This window comes from Saimiri boliviensis, chromosome X (genome assembly GCF_048565385.1).
Source record: "Saimiri boliviensis isolate mSaiBol1 chromosome X, mSaiBol1.pri, whole genome shotgun sequence".
Lineage (NCBI taxonomy): Eukaryota > Metazoa > Chordata > Mammalia > Primates > Cebidae > Saimiri > Saimiri boliviensis.
Window position 1 is genome coordinate 132,391,454 of NC_133470.1, and position 20,254 is coordinate 132,411,707.

The 20,254-nt window shown below is 43.1% G+C and overlaps 2 protein-coding genes across 3 annotated transcripts in view; one reads left to right on the plus strand and one right to left on the minus strand.

The window, feature by feature from the left end:
* Positions 1 to 1,774, plus strand: part of SYTL4 (synaptotagmin like 4) — a 52,941-nt gene extending 51,167 nt beyond the window's left edge. Inside the window, exon 18 of the mRNA XM_010350840.3 lies at positions 1,384 to 1,774. Coding sequence (XP_010349142.1) covers positions 1,384 to 1,532 — 149 coding nt within the window. The 3' untranslated portion in view covers positions 1,533 to 1,774. The remainder of the gene's footprint in view (positions 1 to 1,383) is intronic.
* A 2,287-nt stretch (positions 1,775 to 4,061) lies between these two features.
* SRPX2 (sushi repeat containing protein X-linked 2) overlaps positions 4,062 to 20,254 on the minus strand; it is a 28,832-nt gene continuing 12,639 nt past the window's right edge. For both annotated transcript variants that reach the window (XM_003940123.4, XM_074391981.1), the window contains 8 exons: positions 15,286 to 15,477; positions 12,695 to 12,871; positions 12,276 to 12,402; positions 11,988 to 12,109; positions 10,713 to 10,892; positions 10,238 to 10,371; positions 8,051 to 8,172; positions 4,062 to 6,693 (listed from right to left, as the gene is read on the minus strand). In XM_003940123.4, coding sequence (XP_003940172.1) covers positions 6,513 to 6,693; positions 8,051 to 8,172; positions 10,238 to 10,371; positions 10,713 to 10,892; positions 11,988 to 12,109; positions 12,276 to 12,402; positions 12,695 to 12,871; positions 15,286 to 15,477 — 1,235 coding nt within the window. In that variant the 3' untranslated portion in view covers positions 4,062 to 6,512. The remainder of the gene's footprint in view (positions 6,694 to 8,050; positions 8,173 to 10,237; positions 10,372 to 10,712; positions 10,893 to 11,987; positions 12,110 to 12,275; positions 12,403 to 12,694; positions 12,872 to 15,285; positions 15,478 to 20,254) is intronic.

A 20,254-nucleotide genomic window follows, 5' to 3' on the forward strand; every position in this document is an offset into this window, starting at 1 on the left:
CACTTGTATATTAATATAATTATATATTAATAATCACACAGAGCATTTAACATGAAGCATCTAGACCGATGTTTTCACACATGTAAGCCAATTCCTGTCAGTTCCCTGTTAAAATCCCTCAGTGGCTTTTTACTGTGCTTAGAAAATGATCCAAAGTTCTTACCATGCCTACAGGCCCCTGGGCCTGTGTAACCTGGGCCCTCTATTCCTTTCTGATCCGTCTCTTATCACTCTTCCCCTTGTTCACCATGCTTCAATCACAATGACTTTCTGCTCTCCAAATATACCAAGCTCATTCCTACTTCAGAACCTTTGCAATTATTGTTTTCTCTGAATGGAAATTCTGGTTCCTTCTTATCCTTCAGGTCTTGGCTCAAATGTCACCTTCTCAGAGCGTCCCTTAGACTGCTCCATCTGCACAGTAGGTCCTGATCCAGGCACTACACATCACCCTATTTATTTACTTCATAATGTTAATCTCACTACCTGAAATAGTCTTAGTGGTTTACTTGTATATTTTCTGTCTTCTCTATTCAAATGAAAGTTGTCTGAGGACAGGAACTTTTTCTGCTTTGTTTACTAGTGTCTCCAGAGCCTAAAAGAGTACCTGGCATACAGTAGGCACTCAATAAATGTTTGCTGAATGAATGGGTGATATAAAAGAGAATAGGAATGGGGCCACATATGATCCTCGATTCTGGCCTGGAGTCTGCAGCTAGAGGAAAGGTGTTTACCTTTAAAAGAAAAAAGTTGGCCAGGTGTGGTGGCTCATGCCTGTAATCCCAGCACTTTGGGAGGCTGAGGCAGGGAGATCACGAGGTCAAGAGACCGAGCCCGTCCTGGCCAACATGGTGAAACCCTGTCCCTACTAAAAATACAAAAAAGTTAGCTGGGCATGGTGGCACGTGCCTGTAGTCCCAGCTACTTGGGAGGCTGAGGCAGGAGAATCGCTTGAACCTGGGAGGTGGAGGTTGCTGCGAGCCAAGATTGCACCACTGCACTCCAGCCTGGTGACAGAGCGAGACTCGGTCTCAAAAATATAATAATAAATAAAAAGAAAAAAGTTTAAATACAGTTGGCAATAACTCTGGCATGAGGTGTCAGGGACTAGAACTCTGTAACAGCCTCAGAACAGCAAGTCTCTAGTGACTGTGTGCCATTTGGAGTCTGATTTCATCAAACCAGAGTCTCTTGACAGAGTCTCAGGAGTACCAGAAATACATGTACAGAGTCAACAGGAAGCACTTCCCAGACTGCTGTGCCCATCAGCCCATCTTCATAGGAAACTGCCTGTTATGGGGTGGCTACTCTTGCTGTACAACCCGTCTTTCCTGGTGGGCTGAGTGGGGCCCCTCTTTAGCGTCCTCTGGTGTTTCTCCTCAGGGATCAGTAATGGGGAAGTGGTGGACTGGATGGACTCGACTGGGGAAGAAGTGAGCCTGTGGCAGAAGATGCGACAGTACCCAGGGTCTTGGGCAGAAGGGACTCTGCAGCTCCGTTCCTCGATGGCCAAGCAAAAGCTGGGTTTATGAGTCCCTGTCCTCTTCTGCAGGTCCAGCCCTGGGAAGGGCAAGTCAGAGGAAGTGAAGAAACCAAGAGCAAAGATTTATAATTTAATTGTGTGTGTGTGTGTGTGTGTGTGTGTTTGTGTGTGTGTGTACAAACATGTATTTTCTGCAAATCTCATTATGCTGGCTAGAGTGTTGCAGACTTCTCCTTTTTAAAGCAGTCTCAAGAATAAGCATCTCTTCAAAATGTTTCTGTGTATAATCTAGTATATTTTCAGAGTCCATTGTTTCTTATGTCTTTATAAGGTTTACTTAAAAACATATTTTAAAACAACTTTTTATCTTCAGTCTTGCTATCGTTGTTCCTACTTCCCTAGGAAGCCCTGGCTACCTTTGGCATTAGGACCAGTCTGGGTTTTAAGGCTCTGGGAAACAGTTGAGTGACCAAAGACACAGGAATGTAGGGGAGAGGAGAGTAGTTCTTCCCTCTTTCTCCTCTCCAATTTATGCTTTTAACTTATGTTCTACGTTGATAAACTTCTGGAACTTGGCTTTCAAATTTATTTTTTCTAGTTTTTAAGCTGTTTCCACCTTGCTTTGGCCGAATGCTTTTCTTTGAAATGCCAACAGAATTCACAAGCTTTTTCCAGTTCTAGACATCTTTACTAAACCTTTGGGGGACCCTTATAATGGAGCTGCTTTAGAAAAGCACTTTAGTCAGATAATGGATTTTTGACTAAGTCATGGGCATGCCCAGTGAGAGCTTCTAGTTGACCTCAGAGGACCTCAGTGACTGAGGGTAAAGTGTCTCACAGCCTATGCTGAATTTTCTGTATTTTAAACTGATATTGCAGTTGTTGGAGAGAGAGCTCCTCATTTCGCTAATGAAAGATGAGATATATTCACCCTCATGTACCACACCTTAGTGTTTGTGTCTCACAGAGCATTGTCTGCATCCCACTGTAGCAGCCGGAAGAACCAAGTGTTATCTAAACTGGCCCAGTGTTTCTCCAGGCTGGGGACTGTTAGGGCTCTAAGAGAATGTAGGCAGAGTCTTCCTGTTATTCTGACTTCCTGCCTGGTGAGCTTTCAGTTCCTATTGTTTACGAAGTTTGACCTACATATTATATGGGTGTAGTGTGTTGTGAGGCTTTTCAAAGAAGGGTCTGGTGAGCTAAGTTTCATCTTCTGGTACTCATTGATCCAAACTGACCTTTTTATTCTGATAAGGATTTCTACCCAAAGTTGTATGTGGAAGGAGTGTATAGCAGAGAGGAAATCACTTTCTTTTTTTTTTTTTTTTTTTTTTTTTGAGACGGAGTTTCGCTCTTGTTACCCAGGCTGGAGTGCAATGGCGCGATCTCGGCTCACCGCAACCTCCGCCTCCTGGGCTCAGGCAATTCTCCTGCCTCAGCCTCCTGAGTAGCTGGGATTACAGGCACGTGCCACCATGCCCAGCTAATTTTTTTGTATTTTTAGTAGAGACGGGGTTTCACCATGTTGACCAGGATGGTCTCGATCTCTCGAACTTGTGATCCACCCGCCTCGGCCTCCCAAAGTGCTGGGATTACAGGCTTGAGCCACCGAGCCCGGCCAGGAAATCACTTTCAACAGAGTCAGCTGCTAGCTGATTTCCTATAAAGACACTGGATTAAGGGCAGCTACAATGGTTTCTATTGTATTTATGAACTGAATGGAGGAATGTTTTCAAAGATTGATTTGGTGTGGATTGCTATTGTAATGGAAGGCATAACTTGGGATCCCGGGCTGTAACTTGCTCTTTTGTTTCCCGCCCCCCTGACATGTATGTGTGCTTTAATAAAGCTTTCTCACTTGTCAAATGTTTGCATGTGTTAGTTCTATAAATGCTTTTGTCTCTGATGTCCTAACTCACTGTTGCTTTCCCCATGGCTTGAAGGATAAGAACCAAAGTGATAAACGCTCTTCCCTAACCATCCTGTGCTGATTGTAGAAAATTCGCTTTTGCCTACATTGCTCTCTGACACCTTTGCTGAGCTCTCATCCCTCGTCCTTTGTGTTTGGTATCTACCTTTTTTAGGTTTGTAGACTCTCCTGTGCTAGAGGAAGGAGAGAGATGTTCATACAGGAGGTGAGGGAGGACATTTCCTGCTATAAGCACTTCTTTCTGGATCCTTCGGTTTCTCTGGGAGGTGGGGACTTTTTCTAATTCACTCCTCCTACCATTATGTAGTTTTAAGAGAGAAATAACACAGATGCCAAGTAACCCAGCTCAGAAATAAGGCTTTTGATTTCTAGGTAGAACCCATGCAATTCTTGACCTCTTAAACAAAAGGGCATTAATATATACCAAATGCTTTTTATGCACAAGGCTTCATATACTATTTATTTAATTTCTCCAACAACCTTATGAAGTAGAAAATCTTCCCTTTTTACAGATGAGGAAACTCAAGCCCACCATCACATGACAGAGTTAGGCTTTGAACCAAAGTCTGACTCTACTGCACCATGAGGCCTCCTGTGAGAATGGTGTGTGTGTTATGAGTGAAGAGTCAAAGGAAGAGATGACTCATCTAAAGTATCTTAAATAAGTTTAATTTACAAAAAGTAGGACAATCAGAATGCTTTGGACATTACCTAGCCAACTTAGTGACTGTACGGCTTGTGAGTGAGTGAGTGAGTGTGTGTGTGTGTGTGTGTGTGAGTGAGAGAGAGAGAGAGAGAGAGAGAGAGAAAGGGAGAAATAGGAGGGACAGGCAGGAGAAGAGAGAGTGGTGCAGGGAGGAGAAGTGGGGCAGAGGTGGGCAGAAAGCGAGAGATATAATATATATTTAGGAGTTGGGCTAGCCCCTTTGGGTCTGGCTGTGGGCCTTATTCTGCTGCTGTCTCTCCCCTACTTTAGGAGTTGGGATTTCTCAAATCCTCATCTTCAAAGGACTACAAAGGAGGTTACTGTAAAACTTTACCTAAAGAAAGCAAGATTGACTTGACTATTCAAAATGAAATTAAACAAAGGCTGCTCAGTTGCAAATACATGTTCCTTGAGTCAGGCCCAGGTGGAGCTCTGTTCAGAAGGTAGTAGGCCTCCTCTCTTTGGGCCTTTGACTTGCTAACATGTCCTGGTTTGCCACTACAAGTGTTAGTGATAAAGACAAGGAAGGGCATTCATCTCGCCCAAGGTGCAGTCTTTGCCTTTGAAACCACAGACCTAGTCTGACCAGATATTTCCCACATGAACTCATTGTGTCTGTCTTCTGCCCATAACTTAACTGCTGCCTCTCACAGCTCCCATATTTCCCTAGAGGGAAGAGGGAGACATGACCTTTTTGCTCCAACTTTGAACATATCCTCCATGTTCTGGTCTACCCAGCAACTTCCTAATTTTTTACTTTGCATTTAAAAAATGATATTTCCACTAAAACCCCATTGGAAGCGGCTTCTCTCTGACTCACTGCTCTCCTCATTTGTTCTGGGCTCATGATTTATGCCCCATCACTCTTTTTAAAGACTAAATTTTCTCAGGTTGAGAGCTTTTCATTTCCCTCTTTCGTCCTGAGCCCACTCTGAGCCTTGTGTCTGGGTGGGGTTATAGAACATGGAAACGTTCTCCTTGCTTACAGCTTTCAGTTATCTTTAAATGGAAAGTAGGAAAAGAAGTAGCGGCAGGATGGCATAATGTCTAAGTACATTGCCTCTAGAGCCAGGCTGCTGGTGTTGAAATCCTGACTCTGCCCCTTACTATCTGTCTGATCTTAGGTAAATTGCCTAATCTCATTCAGCTCCAATTTCCTCATCTGTAAAATGGGGTTAATAACAGTACCTACCTCATAGGGTTCTTGTGAAGGCTTCAGAGTTAATCAGTAGAGTGTTTAGAACTGCACCTGGTACACAGTGAGTGCTCCAGCATTATGAGCTCTGCCTCCCCACCCAGCCTGCTTCCTTCTGCCCTTAAGTCATCCACTGATGACCCCCTGAGTAAAGCTGAAGGAGAGAGGCTGCTGAGTCTTAGCTATGACTCTGGGTTCCATGGCTGTATGAAAGAAGATTCTCAGCAGCAAGGGAGAGAACACTTTGCTTTCAGACACTGGTACACCACTGAGAGAGACTGAAGTCAGAGCAGGGATCTGTGTGTGGCTCCACCTCGAATTTATTTTTAGGCCTGGTAAGGCTTTTGTGCTTTTATAACTTCCACCTGCTCTGTGCCATCTCCCATAAGGGGATGAGTATCTGAAGAAGTTAATACAGGAGGCTGAGTCTGTTTTTCTTTTCTTTCCCTACGACCTGCAGTGGTGGCTTTGAAGTTTCCTAAGTAACAAGTTGGGGGCTCCTCTGATGAAGGGAGAGAATTGTTTGCCTTTTGCTACAGAAACTGAAGGCCTCAGGAAGAAGGGGTTCTTGCCCATGAGCCAGTTGGAAGGTCCCTTTCTGCTCTGATTGGATACATCTTCCCACTGCAGTGTTTTCTTAACAGTGAAGAAATGGTTCAGATAACATTTGCTACCCAATGCCCTAGAAGGGGAAATGACAATGACAAGCAAGTTCAAGAATGTTTTGTACCCTGCTACCCACCCCGCCCCCCCCCGACCCCCCACCGCCGGCAATAGTATAAGGAAAATCCAGCTACACTTGCTTAAAGTGTCAGCTGGTTGTCTGTTGTGCTGGTGCTGCCCTCTGCTGTCACCTCAGGGTAGAGGAACCAGTTAAAACAGCCAGTTCATGAGTGAATTTAGGATTTACTTTTCTGAAAGACTGGAGAGTTGGGCAGAGGCCCAGGTTAGGAAAGGAAGAGCTTCTACCCTCAACCCACTGCCCAGACAGGGCCTGTCCTCAGCCCCTGCCTAGCTTCTAGGGAAACTATTCAAAAGCCCTAAGAGGATGCCTGGAAACATTGTAGGATTCGGCAAACTCACGCACCTCAGTCCTGTCCCTGGAACTGTGGGAAACCATTTCTTCCTTTTATTAGGCCTCAGTTTCAGCTAACTAGAGGAGCTTTTCCTTTGACTTCAACCGTACCCTAACTCAAGTTCACTCGCATATGTCCCTTTGCTCCCGGCGCTGGATCAATTCCTGATTGCTCAGTAGGTAGTCATCAATGAATGTGAAGATTTCCTCAGGGGTGACAGGTTCCATGTAGCGGTCTCGGTCAATACCCTGCTTGTCAATCAACACCATGTTGAAGTAGGAGCGAGTGAGGCGCTGAAATTGCCTAGAGAGAGCAGCCCAGGGAGGTATGAGACCTTGTCTGGGCACCCATCCCCCCAGGCTCTGACTTTTTGCAGCTCCACTCATGGACTAATTCCTTGCCTACCTCATCCCCGGTCCCCATCCCCTCCACTTCCTATCTCAAATCCCTTTGTTTTTCTACTCTTGCTGCCCCTATACATCTAGTACTGCAAAGCTGTCCCTTCCTCATCTCAGCTGCGACAGCTTTGTTATTAACAGGCAGTGCTTTCATTGTAGGCCCCTTTAAGCAGAGCTATTACATACTGCTGTGCAGGCTGTGCAGGGTGACTCCAGGGGCCACCGGCTGCAGAGACTATGCTGTGTATGCACATCATACATGGAAGCCCTTAGGTTGATACATACCATCTGTTTAACTCTTCCATTTGTAGGTGCAAGTCTGCAGTCTCCTTCCTCTGAGTGTTTTCTAGTCTCTTCCCTAACTGGGACTGAATCTTTCTGTCCCCACTGAGACTGCGCTCTAGAGGTAGGTGTTATTTCTAGAACAAAGAGCAGTGATGGCTTTCTTGGCCCTGAGTATATGTGAAGGCCTTAGAATGGTGATACTGCATAGATAATGAAAAGACCAGCTTCTTCCACCACCTGTCACCTCTAATGTTCTCTTCCCCAGGAGTTGATAGATATTATTCAGATTTCAGTGCCTAAAGATGCCTTTTACAGCTGGGCACAATGACTCACACCTGTAATCACAGCACTTTGGGAGGCCAAGGCGGGCAGATTACCTGAGGTCAGGAGTTTCAGACCAGCTTGGCCAATATGACGAAACCCGTCTCCACTAAAAATACAAAAATTAGCCAGGCATGGTGGCGCACACCTATAATTCCAGCTACTTGGGAGGCTGAGGCAGGAGAATCGCCTTGAACTTGGGAGGCAGAGGTTGCAGTGAGCCAAGATCGTGCTATTGCACTCCAGCCTGGGTGACAAGAGCAAAACTCCATCTCAAAAAAAAAAAAAAAGACTTTTGCTCCTTTGGAGACTGAAGGCAAAGAGATAAGCAGGTGCTTATCTGAGTCAAGTTTGGGTTTAACTGTCTCAGCCCTGGCTGTGTGCTTCAGAGCCCCCTCAGGTGTCTTTATAAAAGCACATTCCTAAGGTGGTTTAGGGTGGAGTCTGGTCATCTGTATTTTAAGCCCTTATTTGATTCTGATGTTCTGCCAAAGTAAAGAAGTACTCTCTGGTCTTACCTAATACATCCATAAGAGTTCAAATGCAAGAAGTGCCCCAAGAGAGTAGTATCTGATGGTTCCCCCACAGCCCGCTTTTGCCAGTGTCCTGCTTAGGGTTTCTGCCCCACCCCTGTTCAGTAGCCTCCCAGCCTGGACCTGAGCTCCTCGATGATGTTGGCTGACAGCTGTTGCTCCCGGATGCGCCCCACTTCCTGTGGTGGCTGTCCCACTAGCTCAATGATGGTCACATGCCTCAAATCCAGTCCACAGGTGGATTGCTGGGAGGGAGAGAGAACATTTTACACAACAGGCCTGTGCGTTGAAACCTAAGGCTACCTGGCTGATTCCTCCTGGGACCACATGAAGCAGTGTGGGAAAGGAGCCACTTCTCCCCAGTGATCACACGATCACACTGTGGGTGCTGCAACAACCTGTTCCCTCTGTCATTCCCAAAGTACTTGCCCCAACAGTGTTTCCTTCATTCTACTGAAACCACTTACACAGTGTGGGGTAGAAAAGAGAAATTCAGTGACTAAATTGCAGGAACATAATTATTGCTTAGCTTTGCATAGGTTTTAAATTACACAAATTCTTAATGGATGGCCAATGTGATATGATAATGACTGTTTTTTATTGAATATACAAACCTAATGCTTTGTAGACATAATCTAATCCTCACAACATCCTTCAAAAGCTAGGTGGTGACAATAACATGCTGAGCCAAGATTCAAACTGAGGGCTGATGCCCTCTGCCCAGGCGTGTGCTCTTTACTACTAGGCTACTTGGCCAGGGCCTTTGCTCGGTCTCCAGGATTTCTCTGAAATTGCGCCCAGTGCTCTCTTCATTACCCTCGTTACCTTCCTTGCACTGGGCAGTGCAGCTTGCAGTCCTACCCCAGATCTCTGTCCTGCCTTGTCTTGCAGGATCACCTACTAGTCAGTTACCAGAGTGAGGTTTAAAAAGGCCTTGAATACTCCCCGGCACCTCACCTCTGTTTCCTCCTTCGGCTTCCCCTCTAGTCCTCACCCTCAGAGTCACTATGCTTGCTGGCAGGTTCCTGTTCCTGTTCCTGTTCTTACTCCCTGGCTTCCAGTTGAACTGTTGCCTTTGCCTGCTTTTTTTGATCTCTGGACGAATAAAGTCCTTTTTAGTCTAGACCTTCAATGATTCTTTTTTTTTTTTTTTTGAGACAGTGTCACTCTGTCACCCAGGCTGGAATGCAGTGGCGCAATGTCGGCTCACTGAAACCTCTGCCTCCCAGGTTCAAGCAATTCCTTGCCTCAGCCTCCAGAATAGCTGGGAGTATAGGCACCTGCCACCATGCCTGGCTGACTTTTGTATTTTTAGTAGAGACAAGGTTTCACCATCTTGGCCAGGCTCTTCAACTCCTGACTATGTGATCCACCTGCCTGGGCTTCCTAAGGTGCTGGGAGTACAGGTGTGAGCCTTTTTTTTTTTTTTTTTTTTTTTTTAAACTGCTTCCATCCTGGGCCTCTGAGTATTCACTTGGCAAGTTCTAAGATTCAACCTTTAGAAACCTCCTACATAGCTTTTTCTCCCACATGGGTATCCAGCCCCGTGCAGCTCCCTAGAGCTGCTTCTCTTAGTCTTGTCATATCTATTCTATCCTATTGTCCTCTCCCTCCCTTACCAGTGGCTTTGGCTAGGTATCTCTTATGCTAAAAACTGCCATGCAACTCTCTCATGTTACTCTGAGATATCACAACACTTTTCCTTTTTTTTTCTGGTACTGGTAGTGGCTAAGAGCACAGATTCTGCAGCCAGACTCCCTGTGTTCAATCCCAGCTCCACCACTTACTAGCTAGTGACCTTGGGCAAGTGACTTAATCGCTATGAATCGGTTTCCTCACCTGTTCAGTGGGGATAATGATAGTACCTACCTTCAAAGGGTTGTTGTGAGAATTAGATGAATATGTGTAAAGCCCATAGATCAGTACTGAATACCTACATAGCACTTACTGCATAAGTATTTGTTAGTGCTATTATTCCTTGAAAACATAAACGTAGTTAACTCCCAGCATTTACATTTGATCATAGCTGTCTTGTAAGTCTCTTCAGAGTGCTTTGCCACACTCCCTTCCCATCTTTCACCCAGCTCCCTGCAAATCACAGCCACCACTCCAGTGACTTTATTGCCTTTTCAGTAAAAACCAAGCAATTTTTAATATGCGCTAAATAGGTCTATGGTAAAACTGATCAACTTCTATCCACAAAAAGTTTCAGGAAGTAGGTAGGGTTTGTGCTGCAAAGAGCAACTCTAATTTGGAAAAGGTAAGCGGCAATTTATAAGAGCCAAGCGTCATTAGGGGAGTGGGCCTTACCTGTAGCATAGAGATCTGCATTTTATAATACCGGTTGGAGGGATCAGGAGCTGAGATGATGAGGAGTCGCTGTTTCTCATAGAATTGATCCAGAAGACCAGCAGCTGAGTTGACGTTGACATTAATCTTCATAGCTAGAGCAGAAGCAGGTGACCAGTCAGAGTATAGCTTTCTCCTCCATCCCACCTTAGGTATCCTCACATCCTGAGGTGTTCCAGTCTTTCAGGTTACCCATCTCTGGCTATTTCTCCCATCCCTTGGGGGAAATCCTGAAGGAGCACTTGGAGATTTTAAACCCTTCTTATTGGGGTAGGAGTATTCTAAGGGATAATGTAGGCCTTTAAGTTAGACACATCCCAGAACCCCCCATTCCCACATCATATACATTGTTATTAGACCCCTGTGCCATGAGGAAGATCCTCCCAAGTTCCCTTGATCACCATATCCATGTGCCCCATTCCCTGGTTTCACTCACGAGCACAGATTGGTGGTGAACCTGACCACTGGCGGCTGGACTGACAGACCCGGGAGGGGGTCCCCTGGCGCTCATAACCGCCATCACAGTGGTATTCACAGGTGGCACCATAGTTGTCCCCCGCTGAGGTGCAGGTGAGGTAGCCATGCTGTGGAGGTTTCAGAGTTGGGCAGCGTCTCACTGTCAGGAAGGGGCTCAAGTTAGAAGTTTCGGTGTTTCTCATAAGAAGGAAAGGCTAAGAGGGTGCTCATGCTGGGCTTTCGAGACCAGAAGACTTAGGATGATCAGAAAAATGGCTTTTCTATATTTCCAATGGCTGGGGATGGAGCTAGAATTTTCCTTTCTTAAGGAATTAAATCTGAAATGCAGACAAAGGTTTGCAAAGTTTGGAAACATAGGTTAATATACATGTTGTCATCAAAAGACTGTCAATCTTTAAAGGAAAATATTGCCATCCGTTTCCAGACTTTATTGACATGCTATGTAAAGATGACTACCCTGCAGAATTCCTCATAATAGCAGAAACAATTTGGAGGAATCTTAAATGTTCATTGGTGGGAGAAGGGTTAATCAAATTATGATGTATTCTTAGAGTAGAATATTATGCTATCATTACAAATATTTCTGAAGGATTTTAAAATAACATGAGAAAATTACCTTGTTAATGAAAAGTGAAAAAGGATGATTTATGATTGGATATACAGTATAATCTCAAGTATATATATTTTAAAGTATGTATAGTAAAAAGACTGGAAGGAAAATACCAAAAAGTTAATAGCGGGTGCCTCTGGATGATGGGGTAACAGATTTTTCCCCTTTATATATTTCCTTATTTATCAAATGTTCAACAATAAGCATGTATTATCTTTATAATGAGAAAAGCAAAACAAAACAATACAATACAAAGCAAAGAGGAAGAATAAGCCAACACCACCAATTTTAGCAGAGGTGAATGACAGAATGAAGGCTGATTACCTGTGATCATTTTGAAGTCTAAGAAAAGAAATGGATAAAGAGTATCTTTGTGAATTTTATCTGGATTTAGGAGAATGAGAGTCTTGTTGATGAGAGTCTTGTTGAGGAGTCAAGGTTTCAGAAACATGTATGCACATGTAATGGTGGCTTCCTAAATAAGCCTGTTTGGTAAACTTGTTTTTCTCTTCTCCCACTATAAATGAGGTATGTCTCTTCCAGACATAAAGAGGAGAGCCATGGGGTGGGTCAGGGTAGAGCAGGATTAATGAATAATATGGAAACTAAAGAATTCTTTCTGACCTTGTACTTTCACAATGAACTTGCAGCTGGCCCGGTTGTAGGCTCGATCATAGGCAGTGTAACGAATTACATGCTCTCCTTCGGGAAAGTGAGAACCAGGCTCAGGGCCCCGAAGCTTCACCCTGCATGGGACAGGATGAAAGAAGCACTCAGCAAAGAGACCCTTAGAATTGACGTCTGAGGCACATCCTCACTGTCACCTTAGCCTGTGCAGTTTCACTGTGACCAGCCTGAGTGACTGAGAGACGCTGAGGGAAAGCATAGGGAGCACCCATTATTCAGACTCACCTGGTGATGGTACCATCAGCAGAGTCTTTCACCAATGGTGGGTCCCAGTATACTCGAGCAGTCAGTTTCTCTGGCTCTGCCATCTTCTCACGTGAGTGGGGACAGCGGATCTTGGGGGGATCTATGTCTGCCAAGGTGAAAAATCAAGTACTGACTTGTGGGCCCCCTGCTTTCCCTGGAGGGGATCCATTGAAGCAATAACACACACCACTCGGTAGGTAAAAAGTTCAAAGTGCTCAAGGAAACTGGTGAAGGAAGCCCAACTGCAGGGGAAAAGATCATTTTGTTTAGCAAATACAGAGGATGTCATCCTCATAGCTATGGGGAGTGCCTTCTGTGGTGAGAATTCCACATCTTTTGTCGCTATAATGCTAGAGTGGCTCTTTGCAGCAGGGCAACTAGGAGCAACCAGCATTTACCTACACATACAGGCTCGCCTCCACTCCATCTCCCATCTTCCATGCAGATTCGGCTGCGGTCACCTTCCAGGTGGTAGCCACTGGAACAGCTGTAGTCACAGCGAGAGTCAAGAAGCACCCCATTTGTGCAGGTGTAAGTGCCACTCGTGATGAATGGCAGTGCGTGGCATCTCATCTCTAAGAGAAAACCAAGTGTCAAGCTCAGTGACTTGTGCACCTATCTGGAGCGGATGCCTGGGCATCTAGCACAGGGAGAACCATATCAGAGATAGCAGAAAATACAGAAACTCTACCTGAACTGCCCTTACATTTTTGTGCCTAACTGCCTTTTCCCCTAATTGTCTTTGTATTTTCATAAAGTAAGCAGCACCCTTGGGCAGGGGGGTGTCAAAAAAATAAATTACTCGTCCAAGCATATGGACTTCAAAATCAGACCTAACATTGTACATTGTCAAAATCCGTAGAATATACAACAAGAGTGGGCCCTAATGTAAACTATGGAACTCAGGTGATGATGATGTATTAATGGATGTTCATCAACTGTAAAAAATGAACCACTGTGGTGGGGGATATTGACAATGGGGGAGGCTGTACATGTGTAGGTGCAGGGGATAAATGGGAAATATCTATATCTTTCATTCAGTTTTGCTGTGAACTTAAAACTTCTCTAAACAAATAGGATCTATTTTAAAAGGGGAAGTAAAGCAACGTTATCAAGAGGAAAAAAAAAAAACAGATCTGAATTTTCATCCCAGTTCTACCTCTTACTAGCTCTGTAACTTTAAGAAGTTACCGCATCTCTTTGAATTTCAGTGTTTTCTTCAGTAAAATGTGGATACCTCATAGGATCACTGTATAAATTAAAAGAGACAATGCATATAACCTCTGGGCTCATTTAGGGCCTTGGTAACTGTTAGTTTTTGTCTCTTATTCCTCAAATGCTAGATGCCCTTGAGCACATTCAAAACTTCTTTTCTTCTCCAGGCATACTCATATCATTTTGGGGCTCTCATAGCCACTGCTCAGCTAAGGCTCAACTTACATGCCAGCTTGGGCTGGCTCTCTGGGCTAGAATACAAGTCAGACCAGTGCCTGGAGGGCCAGGTGTGGTGGTATTTGGTAAAAAGAGGAATCCATGTGCGTTGGACACCACATGTAGCAGAGGTAGAGCCTGTCACCTTGGATTAATTGTGAGCCTATGCTTGCCAAAGTCTGTGGGAGATACCTGATATTTAAGAGAAAGAGGCCATATATTCCTTTAGGTTATCTAAATTCAGATCCTGCCCAAGTTCAGTTGTTGAAGCTTTGAATAAAGATCTGTATAAGATATGTTCATTCTGTTTCTTGGCCAATCCAGACGTAAAGATTATTGCATTTTCTGTTTTCCAGTGTCCCTTTGTAAAGACCTATGCAAAAATGACCTTCTTGAAATCAGGGTGAAGAGAAAAGATTTGGCTCTTCAGATGAATTTGTTTGCTTAGTATCATATGACAGGAAAAATGATAGATCCAAAGCATGTACCCTTTTGTCTCTTACAAGGAAAATCAAAACTAGATTCAGTGCTCAAATGTAGTAATTGACTCATTGTAGGCACCTGGAAATATGTATGTCACCATTCTTTTAATCGGTTTTATGTTCACTTGTACTTTACAGCCCTATATTTTCTAATTGTGTCAGACCGATTCAAATTCCTGTTGAAAATGATGAGATCTAAGTCCTGAAACAAATTTAATTCCAGTCACCTAAAGAGGTGTGGTGACTGCCTGCTTTCTGGCTATCAAGCTTCTCCCCTCCTCCACAGTGTCTTCTCTGACCAGCCCCATTTCTCTGCGAATGCTCAGCACTTCTGTATCCAGTTATACGACATTCATGTGCACACATTTGTGTTTCTATCCCATTCATGTATAAGCAGCCTGGAGGTACTTGAGGAATTGAGTAATACAGGAAGTGACCGATACAGGGCTGTGTATACATGGATGTCCTACAAATGATGTTCTGCCATGGACATATGGACAGAAAAAGCTCAGCTGCTAAAAGGCTGTGGAGCTTGAGTAAGAGGTAGAGACTTGGAAGCTGAAGGGGGAAAGTGGCTTGGAATGTGTGTATATTAGCATTTTCACATTCTAGACATAGGGATTTTTCTTCTGACTTTCAGAAGAAAATGAAGAATAGGACGTCTCATAGCTTCCCTGCCGCGTTCTTCTAAGGTTGTAGGCCAGGAAGTACGGCAGTTGACCACAAGTGGCAAAGAGGCTAAGATCACACATTCTTAGGTGCTTCAGAAGAAGATCTAGGTCCACATCAGACCTCATGCTCAAGCCTTAGCTCTGTCTGTGCACTCCTGGGCTCCCTGAGTCAGAAGAGCTGGTTGCTACTTAAATGCTTATATTGCTTGGGCAGTAACCACAAGGAGAGAAAATGAACTAGAATGTTAGGATGAGGAAAAGCCCTGCTGGGTGGCTTGTGGAATATCCTCAATTTGTACTTGAGGGAAGGGCTTATTAGTAACACCTCCAGTCATATATCCTCAGTGGCTGGCTGGCTGGCTTCTCTCGCATACATGCATCAGCATATACACACATACAACTTACGCCTGCAGTAGGCAGTTCCAGACCAACGACGGCTTGGCAGGCATTGCACAGACCTCCTTCCAATCAGTCGAAAGCCCCGGTCACAGGAGAGCTCACAACGCGTGCCCAGGCTGCTGTGATAATTTCCTCCCCTCGGTGAGTAGCAAGTGGCTTCTCCATCCTGGATATTTAATGTGTAACACCATCGGGGGACTGTAGCAATAGAAGAAAAGCAAGCTAGAAGAACCATAGTCAACACAGTGTGGTGTTGGGGAAAAGACAAATAGGTCAAGGGACAAAAATAGCCCAGAAGTAAACGCACACGTGTGTTAAAATGATTTTTGACAAAAGTGCAAAGACAATTCAATGGATGATAGCCTTCAAACAAATGGTGCCGGAGCACTTGTACTTCCACATGCAAAAAACAAAAACAAAAACAAAAACAAAAAACACAGCTCCACTTAAGTCTCACACCATATACAAAATTAACTCAAGAGAGATCACTGACTTGAAAGAAACAGGAGAAAGTCACTGGTATTTAGGGCTAAGCAAAGTGGTCTTAGGTATAACACCAACAGCGTAATTCATCAAAGAAAAATTATTAAATTAGACCTTGTCAAAATTAAAAATTTTTGCTCTGCATAAAGACAAAGCCATAAACTGGGACTAGTATCTAAAATATAAAAAGAACTCTCAAAACATTGAGAAGGCAAACAATTTAGTTAGAACATGGACAAAAGATAAAAACACACATGTCACTGAAGAGGATATACCAATGGCAAATAAGCATGTGAAAAGTTTTTAGCATCATTAATCATTTGGGAAATTCAAATTAAAATCATAATGAGATATTATTTATATATCTGTCCATCAGAATATCTAACCTTTAAAAAAATACTGGCAATACCAAGTGCTTGTGAAGATGGAGAAAAACTGGAATTCTCATACATGGCTGGTGGAAGTACAAAAATACAGCCACTTTGGAAAATATTTTGGCTATTTCTTATAAAGGTAACACCATACCTTCTTATAAAGAAAGGTACACTTACCATATGACTGTGCAATCTCACTTAAAGGTATTTATGCCAGTGAAATAAAAACCTGTGTCCACACAAAATCCTGTACATGAAAGTTTAAAGTAGCTCTATTCATAATTGCCAAAAACTGGAAACAACTCAAATGTCTTTCTGTGGGTGAATGGCTAAGCTAACTGTGGTGTATTCATACGAAAGAATCAAGTGCTGATACATGCAACAGCATCAGTCAATCTCAGATGTATGCTGGGAAGTGAAAGAAGTCAGACTCAAAAAAACTACATACTTTAGAATTCCATTTATATAACAAAAATAATAGGGACATCAGCAAAAATACAGTGACAGAGTACAGATAAGTGGTTGCCAGAGATTAGGCATAGAGGTAAGGGATAACATCAAAGGGGAAGCACTGGGCAAGTTTTTGAGGTGATGGAACTGTCTCATGCTGTGGTGGGAGTTCTGCAACCGTATGCATTTGTCAAAACTCACAGAACTATACACCAAAAAGAGTGAGTTTTTCTGCATGTACGTTTAAAATAAAAATTTAAAGGATAATACAAAAATGTAAACTAGAGAGAGGAAGGGATGTGACATCAAAGAAGGCTGCTTAGGAATAAAAGCCCAATCCCAAAAGTACTGAGCACAAAAGGTTAGAGGGCTGTTAAATCATAAAGGCATCATAAAGATGCCTCACAGTCTGTACGAAATAAATGACTCTTTAGTGGGTTCAGAGTTTAAAGGGACGTGTGTAACTAAGCAGAGGGCTACCTGCCCAAGGATGCACACACATGGCATGGCACAGGTCTGTTAGCCTAGGGTTGGGAAGGCTAAAGCCCCATGTGAACTGATTCAGTTCCTACATCCTAAGGGACCAAAACAAAAACAAAAAAAAAAAAAAAGAAAGCTTTGGAAAAAAAAAAAGGTAAATGGGGCACCAAAGGAACAAAGAAAGGCTAGAGCCTCTGTCTGAGTGCAACTGGAGAACGAAGACAGATGACAGTGAGAAATCTTTTCTTCAGTAAACACCATGCTGGGGGCTTCCAGTGTTAGTTTTGAGCCTCTGGCAGTGACACATGGCTGCCATCTGGAGACACCATCTCCAAATTACAGAAAGTCTTTTAAGCAGTCCAGTTGCAGAGCTGTTGATTATAAGGCCACAACACATATCACAAAGACCTTATTTGGGAGACTGGGACCTGAACAATCACTCCCATTCTATCTCTCTCCCATAGTCTGTCAAAGAAAATACACATCAGATTAGAATGGGTAGAATAAGTAAGAATGGCAAAGGGAAATATAAAGGTCAGGATAAATGCTAAGACAGTAGGAGAGGCCCCAACGATTGTAAATAAGTTCAAATTTTCTGCCTCAGAAGAATCCTGGCATAAAGACAAAAACACTGAAAGGCTAGGGAAGAGCAAACGCAATCTCAGTTTTCAAATAAGGAAGAAGGTAGCCTCTGGGAGCTATAGCCTGGTGACACAGACAGCACTGATAGCATAGTGTGCTAGAACATTTCGACATAAGGCTACGGTAGTTACACAGAGAAGTAGTGATCTCCAGGACTCCTCTGGAACAAGTAATTCCAGATTGACCTAATTTCCTGTTTGGGTAGGGTCACCAGACTGGTAGGGCAGGGAAAATGGTGGATGCGCTATGTGGAAGTAAGTGAGGCATGTGACAATGCTTTTCATGCCATCGACGTGGATGAGATGACATACAGGAGAGGTGACATACAGGAGAGGTGACAATACGGTTACAGATTCATAATTGGCTGAGCAGCTGTACCCAAATAATGCCCATGGGAAACTGAAACAAGGGTGTGGTTAAAAGGAATCAAGAAGGCAATCCCATTTACAATAGCTACAAAGAAATCTAGAAATAAACTTAACCAAAGAAGTGAAAACCTATACTCTGAAAACCATAAAACATTGATGGAAGGAATTAAAAAGGACACAAAAAATAGACATCCCGTGTTCATGAATTAGAAGGATTAATATTGTTAAAATGACCATATTGCTCAAAGCAATCTACAGATTCAATGCAATTTCTATCAAAATACCAACATCATTTTTCATGGAAATAGAAAAAACAATTATAAAATTCATATGGAACTTAAAAAGATTTTGTCAGAATAGCCAAAGCAATCCTGAGCAAAAAAAGAACAAAGCTAGAGGCATCACATTACCTGACTTCAAAATATATTATAAAGCTATAGTAATAAAAACAACAGGGTACTGGTATAAAAATAGATATATAAATCAATGGAACAGAATAGCAAACCCAGAAATAAATTCATATATTTATAGCCAACTGATCTTTGACAAGGACATCAAGAACATACATTAGGGAAAGGACATTCTCTTCAGTAAATGGTGCTGAGAAAACTAGATAATCATATACAGAATAATGAAATTGGACCCCCATCTCTCCTCGTATCCAAAAATTTACTCAGGATGTATTAAAAACTTAAATGTAAGACCGAGAAGTATAAAATTACTAGAAGAAAACATAGGGAAAGCTCCTCATGATATTGATTTAAGCAACGATTTTATGGTTAAGACCTCAAAAGCACAGGAAACAGAAACAAAAATAGATCAAGAGGGCTATATTAAACTAAAAAGCTCCGGCACAGCAAAACAACAACAACAAACAAGCAACCGAGTGAAAAGACAACCTTTGAATGGGAGAAAATATCTGCAAACTACTTATCCATCAGGGGACTAATAATGTCCTGTATATACAAGGAACTCAACAGTAGAAAAACAAACAATTCACTAAAAAATCAGGTGAAGGACATGAATAGACATTTCTCAAAAGAGGACACACAAATGACCAAGAGATGTATGAAAAAATGCTCCACATCACTAATCATCAGGGAAATGCAAATCAAAACCACACAAAGAGATATCATCTCACCGCTGTTAAAATGGCTATTATTAAAAAGACAGGCCAGGTGCAGTGGCTCATGCCTGTAATCCCAGCACTTTGGGAGGCCAAGGCAGGCGGATCACTTGAGGTCAGGAGTTCGAGACAAGTCTGGCCAACTTCGTGAAATCGCATCTCTACTAAAAATACAAAACTTAGCTAGGCATGGCAGTGGCACATGTAAACCCATCTCCTCTGGTGGCTGAGGCACAAGAATCGCTTGAACCCAGGAGGTGGAGGTTGCAGTGAGCTGAGATCATGCCACTGCACTCCATTCTGGAGGACCGAGTGAGACTGTGTCTCAAAAAAAAAAAAAAAAAAAAGAGAGAGAGAGAGAAAGAAAAATAACAGATGCTGGTGAGGATGCAGAGAAAAGGGAAGCATACATTGTTGATGGGAATGTAAATTAATATCACTATGGAAAACAGTATGGAGATTTCATAGAAAATGAAAACTAGCTGAGCAGGGCAGCTCACGCCTGTAATCCTAGCACTTTGGGAGGCTGGGGCGGGTGGATCACCTGAGGTCAGGAGTTTGAGATCAGCCTGGCCAACATGGTGAAACCCCATCTCTACTAAAAATACAAAAATTAGCCAGGCATGGTGGCGGGCACCTGTAATCCCAGCTACTTGGGAGGCTGAGGCAGGAGAATCACTTCAACCTGGGAGGCAGAGGTTGCAGTGAGCCGAGATTGTGCCACTGAACTCCAGCCTGGGCAACAAGAGCAAGACTGCATTTCAAAAAAAGAAAGAAAGAAAGAAAGAAAGAAAACTAGCACTACCATATGATTCAGCAGTCCCACAACTGGGTATCTATTTAAAGAAAAAGAAATCAATATATCAAAGGGATCTGCATTCACGTGTTTATCACAGTACTATTCACGATAGCAAAAGATATGGAATCAACCTAAGTATCCATTGGTGGACTAATGGATAAAGAAAATATGGGACATATACATAATAGAATAGTATTTGGCCATAATGAAGAATGAAATCCTGTCATTTGCAGCAACATGGATGACACTGGAG